This window comes from Rattus norvegicus, chromosome 1 (genome assembly GCF_036323735.1).
Source record: "Rattus norvegicus strain BN/NHsdMcwi chromosome 1, GRCr8, whole genome shotgun sequence".
Lineage (NCBI taxonomy): Eukaryota > Metazoa > Chordata > Mammalia > Rodentia > Muridae > Rattus > Rattus norvegicus.
The window spans coordinates 203,396,984-203,417,966 of NC_086019.1; the positions used below are offsets into that span (position 1 = coordinate 203,396,984).

Here is a 20,983-nt window from a genome sequence, read left to right on the forward strand (position 1 = left end):
AGTATGACAGGCATGAGCCAACAAGCCTGACTATGGGGCTTACTCTCGACCATGCTGAATCTGGAACATCTCACAGGACATAGAGAGAATGAAGTCAAATCAGAGGCTGGACACAGAAAGACAAGCCCCAGCTGCCAGTGGAGGTCTGAGAACACCTCTGTTGAGCTTTCTTCCAGGTGGGGCTGAGCAGCAAGAACTCTGTGCCCCACTCCTTTCCTCAGCAGCATGGTTATGAGCTGTACCATGCTGCCATGTGCAGCAGGTCTTCTGTTCCATTGAGAAAGGGTTCTGTGGCATCAACACACAAGAATGTGGCCTGTAGGTCACCTGGTTCCAACTCTTAGTGCCCACACAAAGCCATATGGGCATTGCCATTGTGCCTCTGAAGACAAAGACATGGACATCTTGTTGGGTGTCTACTCGGGGCTATACTTGCTGGGCTATAGGCTCAACACTCTAAGCAGAGAAGTCAGAAGTAGCCTGTGCCTGAACAAGGTGGGTTTAAGGCTTATTGCAATCTGAGGGGGAGAGGGGACACCATGGAGGAGGTAGGGTGCCTCTGGAAGATGGTGTTTGAGAAGACTTAGGGCTTTGGGTAGGTGAACTCCAAGGGTTTGAGGTACCAGAGCCTTGATGTGCTCAGCATATGGGGTAACCTTATGGGTGGGCATCTTCATAACACTTCCATCAGAACAATGAAGCTACCTGAAACCGTGGCTGGCAAAGCAACACTGTCCCCATGTTAGCCAGTGTAAGGAGCAGCAGTCCTCGCTCAGGCTAGCCCAGGTGGGCGCTCATGGTTTAGGATGAGACATGTCATGTTTCAGGTGGCATTCAGAGGTAAAGGTCTTGTTTGGTCCTGGTCCTAGGTATCAGAGTTTTATGGGGTGTTCTGTGAATCTTCTGTGTTCCACAGAGAATAGCAAAGCCCCACTAAGAGGGTCAGGCCAGCTACCAATGGTATTGGCTGCTGCCCATCCCATAGGACATGGAGAAGTGCAGCCTCAAAAGACAAGACACTTTTCCAAAGTGAGGAGCGAGCCCATGCTCACACAAATGGCCCGCAGTGAGAGTACGGAGAGCAAGATGAGCTGAACGGATGAAGCAATGGGAAGAGCTGGATCATAAACAATACAACCAGGCGTGGGCTTAAATCCCCCTAGAAGCGAGGAGCTCACCCAGTGAATAGAGCTCAGATCTACAACATCCATCTAGAAACAGAAGCCAGTGTTCCCTGAAGAGTTGGCTGACCCTAGGGCTGGGTCAGGAAGCATGCAGGCTAAGCTTGGAATATTGTGTGCCAGGACGTAAGAACATTTTCAACAAAAAGCTGCCACAAATGTTGATGAGGCGTGCCAATGGAGCCAGGGGAGCAATGCGAACAGCAGTGCTAGGTAGAGCTGGATCACAGCCCGTTCCATGAAACAAGAGTACATCGTAACACAAGTGGCTGAACAGCCACATAGTGGGAGAAGAGACAAATCATCTATGCAGAAACAGGGGTCACCTCAAGGTGACAAAACCCTCACGGCTCACCTGCTTGTGCACACTCATGTGCTCTCTGTCTCTGTCTGTCTGTCTCTCTCTGTCTCTGTCTTTCTCTCTGTCTCTGTCTTTCTCTCTGTCTCTCTCTGTCTCTGTCTTTCTCTCTGTCTCTGTCTTTCTGTCTCTCTCTGTCTCTGTCTTTCTCTCTGTCTCTGTCTTTCTCTCTGTTTCTCTCTGTCTCTGTCTTTCTCTCTGTCTATCTTTCTGTCTCTCTGTCTCTACACACACGCACAGACACACACACAGACACACACAGACACACACAGACACACAGACACACACACACACACACACACACACACACACACACATACACACACTGAACCACTCACTGCTATTCTTTCCAGAGCCAAGACAATGGTTTTTCCTCCTGCCCAATTTTAGGTTTTGAGCCTGCAACCTCCTTCTGTGTCTCAGAAGCCTAGGTCAGGTATTTCACGACAGTGACAAAAAGAAGCTGACTCACACAGCACCTTAACCACGCCATCTAATAGATGCCACCATGGGTGGTGTGGGCTGTGTGAGTTCTCAGTCAGCCACATCAAATGGTCCTTTGCCTCTGAGGTCTTCCTCCCCGAATCCACAGCCCCCGACTAATCCCCAGGGAAGGATGGAATAACTACTGACTGGGAGGGGGACGCTGCAGGACATATGAATGGCCATCAAGAACACAGGACAAGAGATCCTACAGCAACCACGAAAGGCCTAAGGAGTCACAACATTAAATCTCATCTGGGATCCAGGTGGGGTCTGGAGACAGAGGAAACATTAAGGGATGACTGGAGAAGTCTGAATACGGCAGAAACACAGTTCACCAACGGTGTAGCCCTACTGTGTCACTCACTGGCTTTGACATACCCTGCACTTTGTTTGGAATAGGATCCGACTATGTAGCTAAGGCTGGCCCTAAACTCACATCCCTCCTGCTTCAGCCTTCCCAGTGCTGAGATTACAGGTGTGTACCATTACACCAGACTGCCGACACATCACATTAACATAAGATCTTCATGTGAAAGAACATAAACACTGGGATATGGGTCCCCTACCAGCTCCACGACTTCCCTACCAATCTACATGTTCTAAAGTAAATGTCTTGGGAGAAAAACTGCTAAGAAGAAATGTCTCTGTTGTATATGTGCAAGTGTGGGTAAGACAGAGAGATGACAAACAGGAAAATGGCTTCTGCATGAGTGCTGGTTACATAAGACAACGGATTTCTTAAGTTTTTTTTCTTGTCACTCTCATTACATAAGAAAAAGCTATAAACGGGGGGAGATCGTCTGGTGAGTATCTGGCGCTTCGGTAGAGGATCTATGTAATTTATCACCCAAACCAGGACACCGTCACAAGGGAAAGGGGACACTATTAATAACCATGCTGGGTCAGCAGCTGGAAGCCAATGTCCCAGGTGACCCTAGGTGCCTGATCACTGTATGGAAGTAGGGCTCACAGGTTACAGTCTCTAGGTCATCTTCAACAACCCTGGGAAGCAACATAAGGGTCAGCAGGGAGGTCAAGTTAGGGAAAGAAGGGCAGAAGGAGTCTCTGCAGATGGGAAAGGGGATGTGACATAGGAAAATAAGGCAAGGGCCTGGGGCACCTCCCCATCCAGAATAGCTCCTCCTAGATCGCCCCACCCTTGCTTGCTGGTGCCTGTATGAAGCCCAAAGCAGGGTGGCAATCTTTACCCTCTTTCTTCCTGGAATAAGTCAGAACTCAGTCACTGGTGACCACTCAAATTCACATGCTGACCCTTCTGGGGCAGCCATCTCAGCTCAGGACACCTAAGGTCACCCTCTCAGCAACTGTGCCCTGTATGTTCAGAATAGCCAGCCCATTCATGTACTACCAACCAACTCCTGAGTCACAGCCTTTCTGGCTGGGGACACCCTGGCACTGCTGGAAGGGCCTGAGGAGAGCAGGGACACAAGGGGCCTGGGACCCTGCGGCCTCTCTTAAAGCCATTTGCACTCTCCCCCTCTTAGTTTCATCCCCCCTGCTTCATCTCTCTGTCACTGAGCTTTATAGAACCCCTTTTCTGCCTGTGGAACTAATATATGACTCCAGAGACACAAGAAAGCAAACAGAGTGGTAGCGTAGCCAGTAAAGTATCTGCACAAGGATCTAAGTTCGGATCTCCGGCTACACACAAAAAGCAGAGCACAGTGCTGCACATTTATAACCTAACACTTAGCAGGCAGAGATGGGTGTGTCCCCAGAGTTGGCTGGCAAGCCGATCTAGCCAGTGTATGGGCTGAGTGAGAGAAGCTATCTCAAAAAGCAAAGGGGAGAGCCTCAGAAGACACTCAACACTGACCTCTGGGCTCCTCAGGCATGTGCACACGTACCTGCACGTACCCACATGAACATATACATGAACTACACACATACACACAAACACACACCAAAAAAAAAAAAAACAGGAGGAAAAAGCAAAACGATGGGGCTAAAACAAACAAGACTTTTGGACAGACCTGGGTAGATCCTACAGAGGCCTCTTAGGAACTGAGTCCAGAGTCTAAGAGGTTTCCAGAAAAGACCCCCCCCCAACCAGATGGAGACAGGGCCACAGCTGAGCAGTGACCCATCCCCCCACATTCACAAATACACAGCCCACAGCAGACACAAACCCCTGACTCTTTGGACTCACTTTCCAAAAATAGAAAGTTGCTTACTTGATAAGTACACACACACACACACACACACACACACACACACACACACACATACCTTGCTCCCACCTTGGTGCTTCAGGTACTGTGTGACAACTGGTTTGGGGACCTCTGCGTGTGCTGAGTAGCCTCAGCTGAACTGGCATCATGCGTGGCTCAGGTTTGTACCACCAGGACAGACTTGGTGCTTCACTGGGGACCTTAGCCCTGGGAAGTTCCTTTCCTGTGTCCCAGGGGAGCCTGGAAGTGACCTCCGCAGCAGACACAGGAGAAGGGATTCTGCCTTCAAGCCCGCTCCTCGAGAAGCCTGGTACCTTCCACTTCTGCTCTGTACCCACCTCAGTGATGATGGGAAGCAATAAGCCTGAGACCATGAGGACAACTGAGTTCAAATGCATCCCCAGGTTCTTGGGTGTTCCTTTCAGAAGGCTGAGCCCAACCCCCAACCTTCCTGCCTAGTGTACACTGAGTTCCTTAGTTCCTAACTTCTAGAAGGACGAGGCTGAGGTAGTGTGACCTCAGAGGGTGCCATTCCTGAAAGTTCATTTGGTGGAGACTTGAGGCTAGAAGCAGATCCCACAGCCCCTCTGCCCTCAGAGAGGGCATCCCAGGGGACATATGGAAATCTCGGGAGGATAACCAAGCAGCTCTGCTGTGAAGGCCACTCGAGGGGACGGCTGGATAATGCATCAGGCCTTGAGGTGACTCATAAAACAGTAGGATATCCGAACACTAGCAGCAGCAAGAACTCTTATGATCTAACCCGTGAGTGAGAAAGCCACTTTGATGTCTGACCCCATGAAATCACAAGAAACAATAAAATTGTGTAAGTCACTATATTTTGGTGTACCTTACAAGGAAAAGACAACCAACACGATGGTCCCCAGAGCACCAAGTGAGTCTGCCTTGAGAGACAATGTCAGCGGGTCTGTCTTGATCCATGAATGGGCTTACAATAGCAGCACCCCCAAGGTTAGATATGGTGACCACAGCACCTAGGGAAAGGTGGGGGTGCCCGGAAGGAAGATGGCAGTCAAGGTTGCTTCAAGGTTCCTACCTTCAGGGCCTCACCTCAAAACAACAAGAACAAAATGCCATACGCACAAATAGTTATGTGACAACGACCCCCAGAGTGAACTCGGAGAAACTCCATACACATGGTGTTTAGTGTTTGCTGTGGTCATAAGCTAAGCCTTCTGCATTCGAAGCATGAAGAGTCAGATGGTAATTCTGAAAGCCCAGAAACCTTTTCAAAGTCAACTTCTTAAATCGCTGTGAAAAAATGGAGTGTGCCTGTTCCTATTTTTAATAAATTGGGGGCGACACTGCCTCCCACCTACAGCATCTCCTTGGCTTCAGAACTGAAATAACAGCAAGCTAGGGCTTCACACAATCCACACGGGCCAGGGTATGGGAGGAAACGTGCTGAAGACCAGGTCACATTTTGGGGAACAGGGATAGGAAGAACTCCTGCCTCAGAGCTGGACCCAAGCAAGTTGGCAAGTGTTGGGTCTGTGCTGGTTTCCCAGCCGTGCTGACCTGTGTAACCACCGTGGTTCTTTTAAACAACAGATTTCAAGTCAGCAGGGAATAAGTTTTTAATGAAGCAGACACTCTGGTTTTCAAAAATAACAACGTTGTATTAATTTCGGTTTGCTCCATATTATCCTTAAACTTTGATCATTATGATTATTCAACACGTGGGATGGTAGTGATTAATATCAACAATTTGATAGGATCTGGGATTGCCTGAGAGACAAGCTTCTGGGCATGTCTGTGAGGGAGTTACTGCATTCGGTTAACTGAGGTAGGAAAAACCACAGTGATTCTGGGCATCTCCATTCCAGGGGCTGAGGTCCTTGCACAGCATAAAGAGGAGAAAGCTGGGCCCCAGCATTCACCTCTTCCTGCTCCCTGACTGTAGATGCAGTGTGACTACCTAACTCACACTCCTGCCACCATGTCTTCCCTGCCATGACGGACTGTGCCTTCAAACGATGAGCCAGATAAATGCTTCTTAAATGGTGTTGTCAGGTGTTTCGTCACAGTAATGAAAAGAGCAACAGAGTCTCTGCCTGATTGGGTCGTGAGGGGAGCACTGGCCCTGACCCCAGCAAGAATAAGGCACACTGGAACTCGGTGCTTACCCAGGGTGACAGCACCCTGCCCAATGCAAGAGGCACAGCTGAGAAGACCAGACCCCTGCCATGTGCCAGCATGTTAGCAATAAAAGCTCACTGCAGCAGGGCTTGTGGCACAGACCAAAGCAAACAATAGGTAGATAGTGCCTGAGGAGCAAATCCAACATATAACACCGCTCATGATAGTTTCAGGTGCGAAGGAAAAGTCGAGTTGGGAAGGAAGAATGGCGCCGGTGGAGACCCCAGCCCTTTGGTTAAATGAACCACAAAAGCAACTGGGACCACAGGGCACCAGCCCTCAGCATCAGGACCATTGGCAGCATGGACAGCCCCCTCAGCACCCAGAGGTATGGAAGCTGGTGGGAACGCACAACCTTCCCGTAGCTACCCCTGCAAAACAAAGACACAGTGACCAATAGGACAGCCATCTCTCAGCGGCCATGCCTAGAGGCAAACTGTTGTGTTACCAAGCAAATGGGCCACACGAGCACAGTGGTTACACATGGGAAAGGACCTTCCTAAGCACCTGGAAGAGGAAGCAAGGTGTAAAAAACACACTGACTACAAGGCTCTAGTGACAGTGGGAGCAAGTGGTAGGTAGCTCAGTGGGAAGTGACAACAGCCTCAGTCACAGGTGAGTCTGTCAAGCCCAGCTCCCAGCAAAACCAGACAGACATCCTCCTCACTGCTCATAGCTCATCAGGGCTCAAGATATGCAGATCCTACCAGCTCCCTGTCCTCGCTCAACAACACACGTACTGTACATTCACTGTACACTCAAAGTTCTTGCTATCAGAATTGCATCAGTGGACCAGCAACATTTCCTGGGAGCTGGTCTGTTAGACCTCTAGACCCTCTTGAACCAGAATCCATGTCTTCAGGTCCCTCCCCCTGGGGCACAGAGGCACTCACGACACTTTGAGAATCTATGTGAGCTCTTCAATCCAACTATTTGGGAGAAATGCTTTCGCACAGCATGGCCTCCCTAAGACTCCCCTCTCCATTTCTGTGGGCCTCACCAGCTGAGAGAAGCTCTGAACAAAAATGACTTTCGGTGTTATCTGCATTGCTTCTCAACTGAAAACTGGGTGGCTAAATTTTTAAACAAAAAGCTGGCTTATTTTTAGCATTGTAAACTGCACAACCAGATGGATAGACACACAGAGATGACATTTGTTACATAAAAATGTCTGACTGTGGGTCCCAAGTCCACTCTAGATGGGCCTCATTGGCCAGAAGGAAAAGAAGCACTCGGCTTCACAGTCATTCAAGGATCCTCCTGGACATATATACTGTACTTGGAACTCAGGAACTCAAGAGCAAACATCTAGAGAAGCAGGGGCACAGTGGCCAAGACAGGAACTACTGGTCAGGATCAGATGCCCTCCTTCCAAACATGTAAACATGTTCTACCACCCACACCTGATGCCATTCAGACAGGGCATACAACCAGGGAAGAGCCTCTTTCTCCGAAGCCTCTCCAAGGCTGGGGAGAGAGAATCATCAACAACCCAGGTCTGAGCTACACAAGAGTCCTCCTCTCCCTTGCCTTGGAGTTCCAGGCAAAGGGCTGGGGAGACAGCTCCTCAGTAGAACAACTGGCATTCAAGCGTGATGGTCTGACCTCAATCCCCTGAACATACACTCTAGAAGTCAAATGTGATGCCACACACTTGTAATACCAACACTGGGGAGGCAGAGACAGGAGAGTCCTTGAAGCTCACTAGCCAAACAGCGTAGCCTACTAGGCAGGCTGCAGGATAGTGAGAGATCTGTCTCAAAAACAAAACAAACAAAAGGTAGATAGGCTGAAGAACAACACCCAAGACTGCTCTCAGGCCTACATACACACATACACCACACAATACACCATGCACGTACCATACACTCAGACTTACATACACACATACACCGCACAATACACCATACACATACCATACACTCACACATACACACACCACACATACCAACCACACACACACACAGACATACACCACATGCACACTCTCAGATACATACACACACCACACATATACCACACACATGTACACACTACAGACACCACACACACCACACACATGTACACACTATACACACCACACACATGTACACACTACAGACACCACACACACCACACATACACCACACACATGTACATACTATACACACCACACACATGTACACACTACATATACCACACATACACCACACACATGTACACATTACACACACCACACACATGTATACACTATACACACCAGACACAACACACATACACCACACACATGTATACACTACACACACCACACCACACACACACACTACACATATACCACACACATGAACACACCACATACACATCACACATCTCACATATACCACACACATACCACATACATATACCACACCATATACACACCCACACACACATACACCACACACACACTCTCACACACTCTCAGATACACACACACACCACACACACACACCACACATGTACACACTACACACACACCACACACACCACACATATAACACACACATACACACACACCTTGCACACACACCACACACATGAACACAGACCACATACATGTACACACCATACACATACCACAAACACATACACACACCACACCACATACACACACACATATACCACACACACGCACCAAACACACCATACACACACATACATACACCACACACACACTCTCAGATACACCCACACATCACATCACACACCCCACACACATTCACCACACACACAGCATACACACACATACACCACACCACACACACACTGCACAAACACCACACACAGCACACATACCACACACAGCACACATATCACACACATGCACACACCACACACCAATCACATACTCACATGCACACACACACACCATACATACACATAACACATGCACACATAGCACACAAAAACACACACATACACGCACATACACACCACACCACACACACCACACCACACACACCACACACTCACACATACCATGCATACACATACCACACCACACACACCCCACACAACACCACACACACCACACACTCACACATACCACACTTACACATACCACACCACACACACCCCACACCACACCACACACACCACACACCACACACCACACACCACACACCACACACACACATACACGCACATACACACCACACCACACACACTGAACCACACACATACCACACACTCACACATACACATGCCACACCACACACACCACACACCACACACCACACACACCACACACCACACACCACACACACACATACACGCACATACACACCACACCACACACACTGAACCACACACATACCACACACTCACACATACACATGCCACACCACACACACCCCACACCACACACACCACACACCACACACACACACACACACATACCACACACACACACACACACACACACCATATACACTTAGTAAACTGGGCCAAACAACACTTTGAAACACAGAAGAGCCTCAGACTCTGCTTTCTGAGCTCTGGGGGATAACATCAATGAAAGAGAGGCAAATGTCACTCTATATCTAGAGCCCTGGGCTGCAGGTGGCATAACAGACCTCCCAGGACACCCAACAAAAGTCACCAGAATGTTATAAAACCTAGCAAGGGTTTTAGCAAAGTAGCTATTTGGTTGGTCAGTCTGCTTTCTGATTTTTAGACAGTCTCACTACATAGCCCAGCTTTGTCATGACCCTCCTGTCTCAGATTATGACCAATGCTTGGCAAATGAATATTTGAACCAACTATCTCTTCAGCCAACATTAACCACGTAAAGCAGAACCAGTGGAGGGGGGTGGGGGGGACCCAGCCCAGCAATGCGATGGAACCAACATACAAGAAGACTAAAAAATCCGAGCCTACAAATACCTTCAACATGCTCAGTCCAAGAAAATGCGGAACTCAGAGAACAAGGTGTTACCATTCTCAGTGGGTGAATTCTCAATATAAAAAGTAAAACTGGGCCAGGGAGATGAGTCAGCAGGTAAAAGCACTGACTACCAAGCCTGACAACCTGAGTTTATTCCCTGGAAGCCACATGTCAGAACGAAACCAACATTCTCAAGTTGTCTTCAGACTTCCATATATGTGCTACAGTATGAGGGCCCAAGTCTGCTGTCTCCCGGTCTCCATCTCCACCCTACATAGCTATGACAGTCCTGAAACTTCATCCTAAGGTGACAGTGCCAGAGATGAGCATGCAAAGACATTCATGGCCATGTAGCTTGTATTTCAAAAATGTCCTCCCATTGGAAATTAAGTAATCAGAGAAATTACATCTACACAGAGGAAGGAAGGGCTGCCTATTCCTCAGAGTCACGGGGATGTAGACAAGAGATGTCTGAGCCTCACCCTGGGCCAGCCCATCTCCACGAGCTGAACCTCAGCTTTTCCAGGAAGGGACTTGGTGTCCTTCAAGAGTGCCCACTGAATGTGACACACTACCCAGGTGGAGAGCTGCTGACAGGGATCTAGCAGCCGACAGAGATGCTTCCAATCTCTTAGATGTTGGTGACATGTTGATAAATAAAAGAGCAGGTTACAGCAAAACAGTGTGTAGAAAGTGGTCCCACTTCTGTACAAAAGCCGGGGAAAGGGTGTCCACACAGCTGTAGGTGTGACTGCATTCCTGGGTCTCTGGAAGAGACCTGAGGTTGGGCAGGCACCCAGACATTCGCCTGAGGACCTCACCATGCTGAACGTGCATTCTGGCATGAAGTATAACTTCTTTTTCAAATATATACATTGCAACACACTTCTAATTAGAAAAAAATGGTTTTCTTTTCATTTCTTTTTAAAAGAGTGTTTTAAATGTCCTCCACTGTGCTCCCCAACTTACCACACCGGAGAGGCACCCTCACATCAAGGTCCAGGACGGGAGCAAGTCTTCTCAGCTATCAGGAATTCCCTCCTGTGAAGGGGACACCACAGTGGGTCTGCAGTGGCAAGCCCTAGTTTGCTGGGATGGAGCAATGTCTCAGCGGGTTACTGGAGTGGGAAGGTACTGGAAACCCCTCAGTATCAGAGGCACCGAGGTAGTGATAGGAGGCCACTCTCCAAGCGAATTTAGTAGAAGCCAGAGCAAAGAGCAAAGCAAATAGAGCCCTTGGTTGAAAAAAGAAAGGCAAGGAATTCTTCTCTTGCCCCAAATATCAGCCAGGGAGGAATAGCCACGCTGGGTTCCAGGAGGACTAATAGAAACAGAGGCCATTTAAGATCTTATTTGGCAAGACTATACTCTTTAGTTGCAATTTACCTGCTACTTTGTTAAACTGCCCTCCTATTTTCTTCCTTTTTTCCCCCTTTGCTGAGCAAATTTGATATATTAATTAGGTGTTTTAATCTAAAAAAAAAAAACTCATCAGAAGGTCTCACATTACCATGGCAACTGTATAGTTCCAGTACATGCAAGTCACCAGCACAGCACGGCTGCCTCTTAGGCCCCACTACATCAGGAAAAGGGGGTGACTTGTGTCCCCTGGAACACAGGAGTCCAGGCCCTAGTCCCACCTGAAGGCTGCTCTTCTGGTCCGGCTATACTCGTTCTGTGTACACGAATCCTAACACCTTCACTCAAGGCACTGCATGGAAGGAGACGCTACACCCTGACTCTATGCGTGCCCTGATAATGACACAGACAAGAAGAACCAAGTGGTTACCCTCCCAGAGAGCATTCTCAGCCAGCAGGACCCACTTGGTCACTCGAACCCACCAAAACCTAGTTAAGCTCTCGAGGTGTGTCAGTCCAGGGCCACACAGCCAATGATGAGCACTGCCTGTGACACATCGTACAAAACAAGGCCTGGTGAGGCACGTCAGCAGCTCACCTCACATAAGCCCAGAGCAATTAGTACCCTCTGTCTTTCTACTGCAAGCAAGTAAAGAGGCAGGTTCTCAAGTGGCAGAGAGCACCACAGCTGGTCTTGCTCCGTGCCCCTCTGCTAACCCTAGAGTTCTGAGGCAGCACAATGTGAAGAAGAAAACATGGACTTAGACCAACAACCGCAGCCCCTGCACTACGTCAATTTCTGTTTCTACCCTGCTGCCTTGGAGACATGATTCAGAGACATGGAGGGGTGGCCAGCCCTTAGCTGGCACCAGCAAGTACGAAAGCAAATGTGTTTCCCAGACCTCTCGTCTTGTAGCCAGAAACCCGATGCAAACCAACTTAATGATCTGCTTCCTTCAACGGGGCAGTTTTATTGGTTGTTTGGTTTGTTGACTGGCTGGTTGGTTGGTTGGTTGGTTGGTTGGTTGGTTGGTTGGTTGGTTTGGTTTGGTTTGGTTGGTTGGTTTTTAACTCTGATTACTGACAATGAAAGCATGTGAGTCCTGCTGTCCCCAAGTTCAGAGTACAGTGACCAGCCACCTCAGAACACAAGGCTGACCTGAATGACCCTCCCCTGCTGACCATACTCAGCAGAGGCCTGGAACTCACTAGCCTGGCCTCACGCCTCCTGTTTCCAATAGGAATGCCAGCATGTAGCCTCACATGCTCTCCAACACAGGCCTGACTTCTGATTATTGTAATTTCCTAAATGCTTAAATTATTTATTGGAAATAAGTAGCTTGGGCTCCTATGCTGAACTGTGTTCTAAAATTATAAAAAAAAATCCATCATACCTCTGTAGGCTGCCTACAAATGAAAATGCATATTCAACTATTTTAAGAAAATGTCAAAAAAACATCAAATGTGTCATGACTGCACCATTTAAAATTATTCGCATGGCTTCTGTAGGGAAAAGCTATATGTTACATGTGACTCCATCCCAACCCCCCCCCCTCAGGCTGCATCCAGCAGGTGCTAAGTCAAAGGTCCCTGTACCCAGCACGGCTCCAGCTGCTGTGCTTACAGGGCCAGATGTCTGGCACCTCCCATCCCCACCTCCCCACCAGATTGCTCTGCTGCTACTCAAGAGACACAGGTCCCCCAGGTCAACAGCTATCTCTGCAGAAAGATTTCACAGAGCACGAGTTTCCCGAGGGTCTTAGCACAAAGCCATGGATAAACTGTGCGGCATAATCCGGTGTAGGGTCTGGGTTTGCCGTGTGGAACACCTCAAACTGAAGGGCCCAGGCCCCTGTGCCACCTGTAGGACAGCCACCTCACTTCACAAACTGCACAACAAGCAGAATCTCCTGGAATGAAAAGTAACCACGCAGCCTGCACACCACCCATACAGGAAAATGAAAACGTGCGGTGTGCATTAGTGGGCGGTGTCGCGCCTGAGCCCGGAGCAGCCTCCACCATCGCCGACTCTCACCTCGAAAGGCGGGCCAGAGCCTCATCTGCCCGCAGCGCTGTCACTGGAATCAGGACGCGCCACGGGGACTTCAGTCGTGGTCCAATAGTTTCCCCGGAAACGCAGACGCCCAAGAAGCGGTCCCACCCAGGTGGCGACTGCATCCCAACGCAGAGAAATGCCACCCCCGCGTCCACCCTGAGACAGCGCGCGAGGTCTCCAGAGGCCCGGGTACCCGGCTGTCCCCGGGAGTCCCCAGTGGGCGGTTTCACTCACCATCCTCCTTGTCGTCAAACACCGGCCTCCGCGCGCTGGATGCCGATATGGACGACATAGACATCCTCTTCTTCCACTTGCTCCACTGAAACAGGGGGCGCGGCTGCGCGCGGGCATCGCCGGCGTCCCGAGCCCGGGGCTGGCTAGCTGCCGGCGGCGGCAGGGCGGGAGACACATCGGAGCCCGCGGGGCGCGCACGACCGGGAGGTGGAGAACCGGGGGGCGCCGCGGCGCTGCTGCCCCTTCTCTCTGCGCCGCTCCTCATCGCCAGGCCTGGGTATGCGCAGCGGCCACAGCCCGGAACATGGCCCGCGCCCGACCCTACGAGAGCAGAGCGCTAAGGGCCGGCAGCGCCGGCCTTGCTCCTAGTACTGGCTCTGGCTCTCCGGGGCAGCCGACCCGCCCGCTGATTGCGAGCAGCGGGGCGGGGCCGGAGGGGTGGACTCAGGGTGGAGTCCGGAACCGGGGCGGGGCCTGGGCGGGGCTGGTATTAGATTCCCTGCGCCGCGCGGGCTACCAGCGGACAAGGGTCTAGTTTGCGTAGGCTCGACCCTTGCACCGAAAAGGCAGCGGAGATAAAAGCGAGAGAGGACAGATGCTAATCGCCTTCCTCCTATCTTGAATTGCCCAAGAGGCTACACATGAGGACTCTTTCCTTCACAGAGCGGCGGAGACTTTTGGGACCCCTTCAGGAATGCTGTGACTGGCGAGCAATCAGGAATTCCCTAGGCCTTCCTACCTCCGCTGTCTTCGTACAAAAAGTCAATTGCAGATTTCTGCCAATCGATCCTTAGAAACCTCAAACTTTAGGCCGCGGCTTTGCACTGTGCGCGTTAATGGGGGGGGTGGTCGAGAAGTATTTAAGCTGCCGTGCGGTGGCAGCAGGGTGCTATCCCGCTCTGAGGCCACAGGCGGCGCGGGATCTCGATGCCTGAGGAGGGTGGGAGTAGGGCGGAGTTTGGCACGGAATCCCCGCCCAGAGCGGACGTTAGGACCCTTAGCTACAAGAAGGCGCATATGTACAGATGCGCATGTCCAGAAACTTGGTTGTGCTTATTCTAGCTCCTCTGACCTCTTTGTATAGCTTATCCGGCACTGAATAGAGTCCCCTAGTACAGGTTGCGCCAAAGGCCTGGTGAGAAACACAAGTTATGTAGGGTCCTGTGTACTCGCTAGGGTCTTCACTGCATGTCGGGAAGCCTGCAGCGTAGCTTAGCCTTTCTGTCTCTGCTCCTGCTCCTTCACGAGGTCGGGATGCTTGGCTTCCAGTGTCTACGGCCTTGTTACTGGGAACTCTTTTTCGGTTACTCAGTGCTCTGACCTTTGGAAGTCTCTGCCTGCTTAAGTCTGCCTTAAAACCTGGTCACAAAGACAGCCCCCCTCTCCACCACCTGGAAGACCTGAAATGACCCTCTTTCTGTCCCTATGTGGATTATGGGTGACCACAAGGCTGCAGGTTCTTCCCTCTCATAATTTCTACAGTAGCCCTCAGGTTCATCCACCCCTACCGACTTAGGAATTCAGGAAGGCCCCCGCCCCCAACCTGCTTGGCTGGAAAAAGCTAAGTATAGGTAACCTAGGTCTTTCTTGGGCCAGCATTTTAGGAGCTAGAACCAGGTCTTGGCTAAACAGGAGCCCTTTTTTTCTTGGCCAGATAATGAACAGAGCTGTCTGCTGACCCAGGACAGAGCACGAGGGAGGCTTCAGATGTTTAGAGGTTGTAGGGGGATCGGCCATGCTACCACAAGTCTCCAAGGAGTCTCAAGGTACACTGTCCAAGGCAGAGACAGTGAAATAAGTCCCGGCAGAGGTCTACAGTCTTCTGTAATGTGCTCCATTAGGACCCCATAAGCCTACTGAGACCCGATGCATGGCCTGTTCAGAGGAGGTCCTCAGCTTTCATTGTGTGGGAGAGAGTGAAAGCCAGCAAACCCACTCTGCACATCAGAATTCTTCAAGGACCTTGACCCAAATAGTGGCAACCTTTCCCTCCCAGACCTCTAAAAATGTCAGGAAGTAAATAAAATGCAGAGTTATGTCCCTCCTCCCCACCCCTGGCTTCCTAAGAACGGCCTAGGGGACAGAAAGAAGAGAGTGCCATAGACAAAATGGGAGAGGGGCTGGAGGACAGCTTAGTTGGTAAAGTGCTTGCCTGACACATAAGCATGAGTTCTGTTCCCAGTCATGGCTGAATGACTGTCATCCTAGCATAGGAAGGCAAAGGCAGAAGGATTTCTGGGCTTGCTGGCCAACCTGTCTAACTGAATAAGTGAGTTCCTAGATTAGTGAGAGACCTTGTCTCAAAAAATAAGTAAAGGGTGAATTAAAAGAAGCAGTAACATCGAAGCCTCTGACTGCCCAGGTATTAAATTTTGAATGTCAACTTCATTGGGTTGAGAGATACCCAAATGGTTTTTCCAGAGAGGACTTACATGTGGGAAAGGTCAACCCAAAACATGGGCCACACCAACCCATAGGATGGAGTCCTGGGTGGGATAAAGGGGAAGGAGGAAGAAGCCCATCAGCACAGACGTGCTGTACCTGTTCACCATGATGAGCAGCTCTGCCCCACTACTGTTCTAGTTTCAGTGTGGTGTTGTGGTAAGACACTGACTAAAAGCAACTTAGGAAGGGAATGGGATTCTTCCAGTTACAGACCACAGTGCGTCCTCCGGGGAATTTAGAGCAGGACCTTGAAGCACAAAGCCCAGGGGATGCTTCATCCGTGCCTCACTCACAGGCTCGTGCTTACCTGGCTTTCTTATGCAGCCTGTCTAGGGATGGTGTTGAGCTGTCTATACCAATCAAGACACCCTACATACATGCCTGCAAGCCAGTCTGGTCTGGGCAATCCCTCAACTCTGGTTTCCTTCTCAGGTTCAAGGTCAAGTTCAGAGTTAAAGCTAGCTAGTACATTCAGGTATTTGCCACTGAGATAAAATGTCTGATGGAAAACTGAGAGATTCCTGCTTCTATCCATAGATCTGGCTCCAGAGATTCAGAGGACAGACAGTAAGAACCAGGCTAATGAAGAGCTCATAACAGGAACAAAGACAGGAACTGCTATACCCAGTTGCATGCTGCATGTTGTTCCCACCACCGAGGCTAGAGTCTGAACCAACCATGATTAAAAGGGGAGCTAGAAGGCTAGGATGGGGTTCCCAAGCTCTCTAATATTTCCAAGAGTCTCAACATAAACACCAAGTCTCAAATCCCACCTGGGTATTTTCAGCTCTGTCTCGAATCTCCTCATCTAAATCAAGCACACACTCCTCCCCTCCATCCCCACACATTTTCACTTTCAGTGGCTTCTGTTATCCTGGGTAAACTGCTGTCCAAAAACGTTAGCTACAGAGGCTGAGAAGCTAATTCAGTCAGTAATGTGCTCATAGCACAAGCCTGCTAGATCTCCAGCACTCGTGCCAAAAGCAAAGAAGGGTGTTGCACACTGGTGATGCCAGCACTGAGGAGATGGGACAGGCTAGTGATCAGCAAGCCTAGTTCAACCATTTCCTCACTGGGAGCCCCCTCTCCATTATTAGAACCAGTGGGTGGGTACTCATGGTTAAGTGACTTGACTTCATGCCTGCTCCAAAGAGTAACAGTGACACTAAGGATTTGGACATGTGCCCAAGAGAAAGTAAGAAAAGGAGGAAAATGCTCCCCTTATGAAGGAAATAAACAATCCTGTACTGAGATTGCTAAGATCAGTGGTTAAGAATAAACCTTGTCTGTGAAATTATGAAGAAATATGTGCTAGTTTTGCTGTCTCACCAAACTGCTAAACTTATACCATAGTGTTTGACAAGATGGGAAAGGCAGTGTGTGTGTGTGTGTGTGTGTGTGTGTGTGTGTGTGTGTGTGTTGTGCATGTGCAACACATGCACATGTACATGCTACCCTCTGTTTAAGGCTTCTCTGGGGGTCTTGGATATACTCAAAACCTCCCTCCACCTGGGGTCCCAGCACCTAGAAAACAGGTTATCTGCTTCCAAGTTGTAAGACCAAGATGAGAACAAGGCAGAGACTTCCATTCTGAAGAAGGAAATATGAGGTGAAGAAACAGCCAGACCCAAGCAAAAAGAAACCTAGTAGAAAGAGTGCAGGCCTCCTAAGACTCCTCTGTACTCCATGCTCCGTGTCCTGGCCTGGAGAGACCCTTGATGCCTCTGGGTGGTCCAGAGGTCCTTTTCCTCTGTCTTGAAACGTAGCACACATTTCAGTGTAACAATCCAGCCAGTTTTCTACTTGCAGAATCATGGAAGTCCAGCAGCTTTCTCTCACTGTCCTGAATCTGTCCATCCCAACCCCAGCTGGCAGCATTTCTGCTGACAGAACATTCTTTAAGGCCTTGTGAATCTCCCAATTCTATCAGAAGAGTGCAATGGAGTCCTAGACACCCGTCTCCACTCCTCATTCAGTTTTATCACCTCGGCAACCATCTAGATGTATTTTTTCACACAGTGAATTTCCTAATTTGAGCAACTTTTGTGACCTGGATAAGCCAGGAGGCTCCCAAGTGATAAAGCGCTAACTTGGTTCACTTAACAGATCTCACTTGTCTCTTCCTTTTCTTCCCTCCACTTTTACAAAAGCTCAACATCTTTATACTGTGCTTGAAAAATCTCACCTTCACGTCCAAGGTTCTCCCTCCACTTTTCACTCAACACAGAACACTATTCCCTCCTGATCTCTGCTGTGTTACGAAGGGGATGCATTTCATCCAATTTCTAGGAATGTGTTCTCACCTGTCCTCCCACCCCCAAACCCTTCCTAGGCCACATCTCTAACCATCTCATTCAGAACATTGTACAAGCCCCTTTCAGATTATCAAGGACCACTTCCTGTGCTGAAAGTCAGCCACACCCACAAAATGTCTTTCCAGCCACTCCTACATTAGGGTTTATTAAGCTACTCCCAGACAAGTGGGCATAAACATCTAGTCCCTGCCCATTAAAGGATCAGCTCTGCGGGGACATAGAGAGTATCTTGAAGTTCACGCAGGGACATTGGATGGACTCAGGCAAGACAAGAATGTCGCTCAACAATCTATGGACACAATTTTAGTTGTCAATTGAAAAGAACATAATAAAATTGAAGATATTATATACTTTAAAACATCACTCTATAAGCCAATCTAACAGAGGTGAGAAGTTACAGGCAAGGGAAGAAAAAATGAGTGTGGAAAAAGGAGGGAGAGGAGGCACTTCAGAGAGAGAAGAATCTAAACATCATGCGAATAAAAGAACGGGGAAACGCCCTGTCATAAATCTATGAGGCAGAACATTACAGGTGATAACAAAATAAGCAAAATAAATCATTGGTCTTTTTAAGAAATCTCAAAGGGTGGGCAAGATGTCTCAGCTGGTAAAAGTGGTTGACATCTGTGGTGGTTTAAATACGCTTGGTTCAGGGAGTGACACTATTTGGAGGTGTGGCCTTGTTGGAGGAAGTGTGTCTTTAAGGCCCCCATCCTGGCTGCCTGGAAGCAGCCTTCTCCTGTTTACTTTCAGAACAAGATGCGGAACTCTCAGCTCCTCCTGTACTATGCCTGCCTGGATGCTGCCATGCTCCTGCCTTGATGATAATGGACTGAACTTCTGAACCTGTAAGCCAGCCCCAATTAAATGTTGTCCTTATAAGAGTTGCCCTGGTTGAGGTGTCTGTTCCTAGCTGTAAAACACTATCTAAGACAACATTCAAGCCTGATGCCCTGACCTTGATCCCAGAACCCACAGTGGAAGGGAACAACGAACTCTCAAAAGTTGCCCTCTTAGCAGTACATGAGCAACCAGGCAAGCAGGTGCATGCGAACACAACACACACACACACACACACACACACACACACACACACACACACACGAGAGAGAGAGACAGAGACAGAGACAGAGAGACAGAGCAACAGATAGACAAGCAGACAGAGACAGGCAGACAGAGAGACTGAGACAGACAGAGACTGAAGCAGAGAGACAGAGATCTAAAACATAAATCAATAAAAATTATAAAAACCTTATCTAGCCTTACAGGATAAGAAGGAAATTTTCCATATCAGATATGAAGAAAGGGTCAGCAGGAGAGACCCTTAAAGACACATTAAAGGAATATTATGAAAGTTTCCCTCCAATATATTCTCGTCTCAGGATAATTAGGAAAATTCTTTGAAAAAGGTAATTCGTACATAATTGTCAGAATAGAGGAATTTCTCAAAAGCTCCAATATTGAAAGCTTAGTTCAACACTGATGGATCATGGAAGCATTCCTGTCGTCAGTGGGTGAATCACCTGAGTCCAGTGTGGGTGGACCAAGAGGATACAGGGTCTATTAAAGGAAGCTGATCATGGACCCTCTCCAGGTGTGTCGTTCTAGACCCTTCTAGCTATAAGGTGAGACACTTTGCTGTACCACACACTCATTGTGTGACGCTCTGGCTGAAGCAATGGAGCCAGCCAGCTGTCTTGCTTTTCCTCTTTTTTGCCTTTTTTGAGACAGACTCTCACACTGGCCTCCAATCTACTACCCAGCTAAGGATAACTTTGAACTCCTGGTCCTCCTGTCTCCATCTCCCAAGTGCTAGGATTACAAGCATGTACTATTATACCTGGTTTTAAGATGATGTTTTCTCAGGGACAGTAACACAACCCATATGTGTAAAAGAAGTATTGTAATTAAGCTGTGTGTGGTGGTGCATACCTGCACCTTTACCATCACTCTAGAAGTAGAGGCGTGTGGGTTCAAAGCCATCCTGATTATATAACAATACAACCGTAAGCAGTTTGCTGTGGAACCTAGCAACCTGAGTTCAATCCCCTAGATCCACATAGTGAAGGAAGAGAGTCAACTCCTGCAACTGACCTCCAACCTCCACACACCCTGTGGTGCGTATCTGCAAGCACGCATGCACTCACACACACATTCACAAACTGAATAAATTAATGTAATGATATTTTTAGAAAAGGACTCTGTCTCAAAGAAAGAAGGAGAAAGAAAAGGAACAGGAAAAAAAAAGCAAAACATGTAATTAAAAACTTCCCCACAAAGAAAACTGAAGTCG

The 20,983-nt window shown here is 48.9% G+C and overlaps 1 protein-coding gene across 2 annotated transcripts in view; it reads right to left on the reverse strand.

The window, feature by feature from the left end:
- Window positions 1–14,342, reverse strand: part of Stk32c (serine/threonine kinase 32C) — an 81,001-nt gene extending 66,659 nt beyond the window's left edge. Inside the window, exon 1 of one of the 2 annotated variants that reach the window (NM_001108922.1) lies at window positions 13,931–14,342. In NM_001108922.1, coding sequence (NP_001102392.1) covers window positions 13,931–14,195 — 265 coding nt within the window. In that variant the 5' untranslated portion in view covers window positions 14,196–14,342. Of the gene's footprint in view, window positions 1–13,675; window positions 13,905–13,930 lie in introns of those variants that run through there. The other variant, XM_039085359.2, reaches the window with a different exon arrangement.
- Window positions 14,343–20,983: the final 6,641 nt, after the last annotated feature.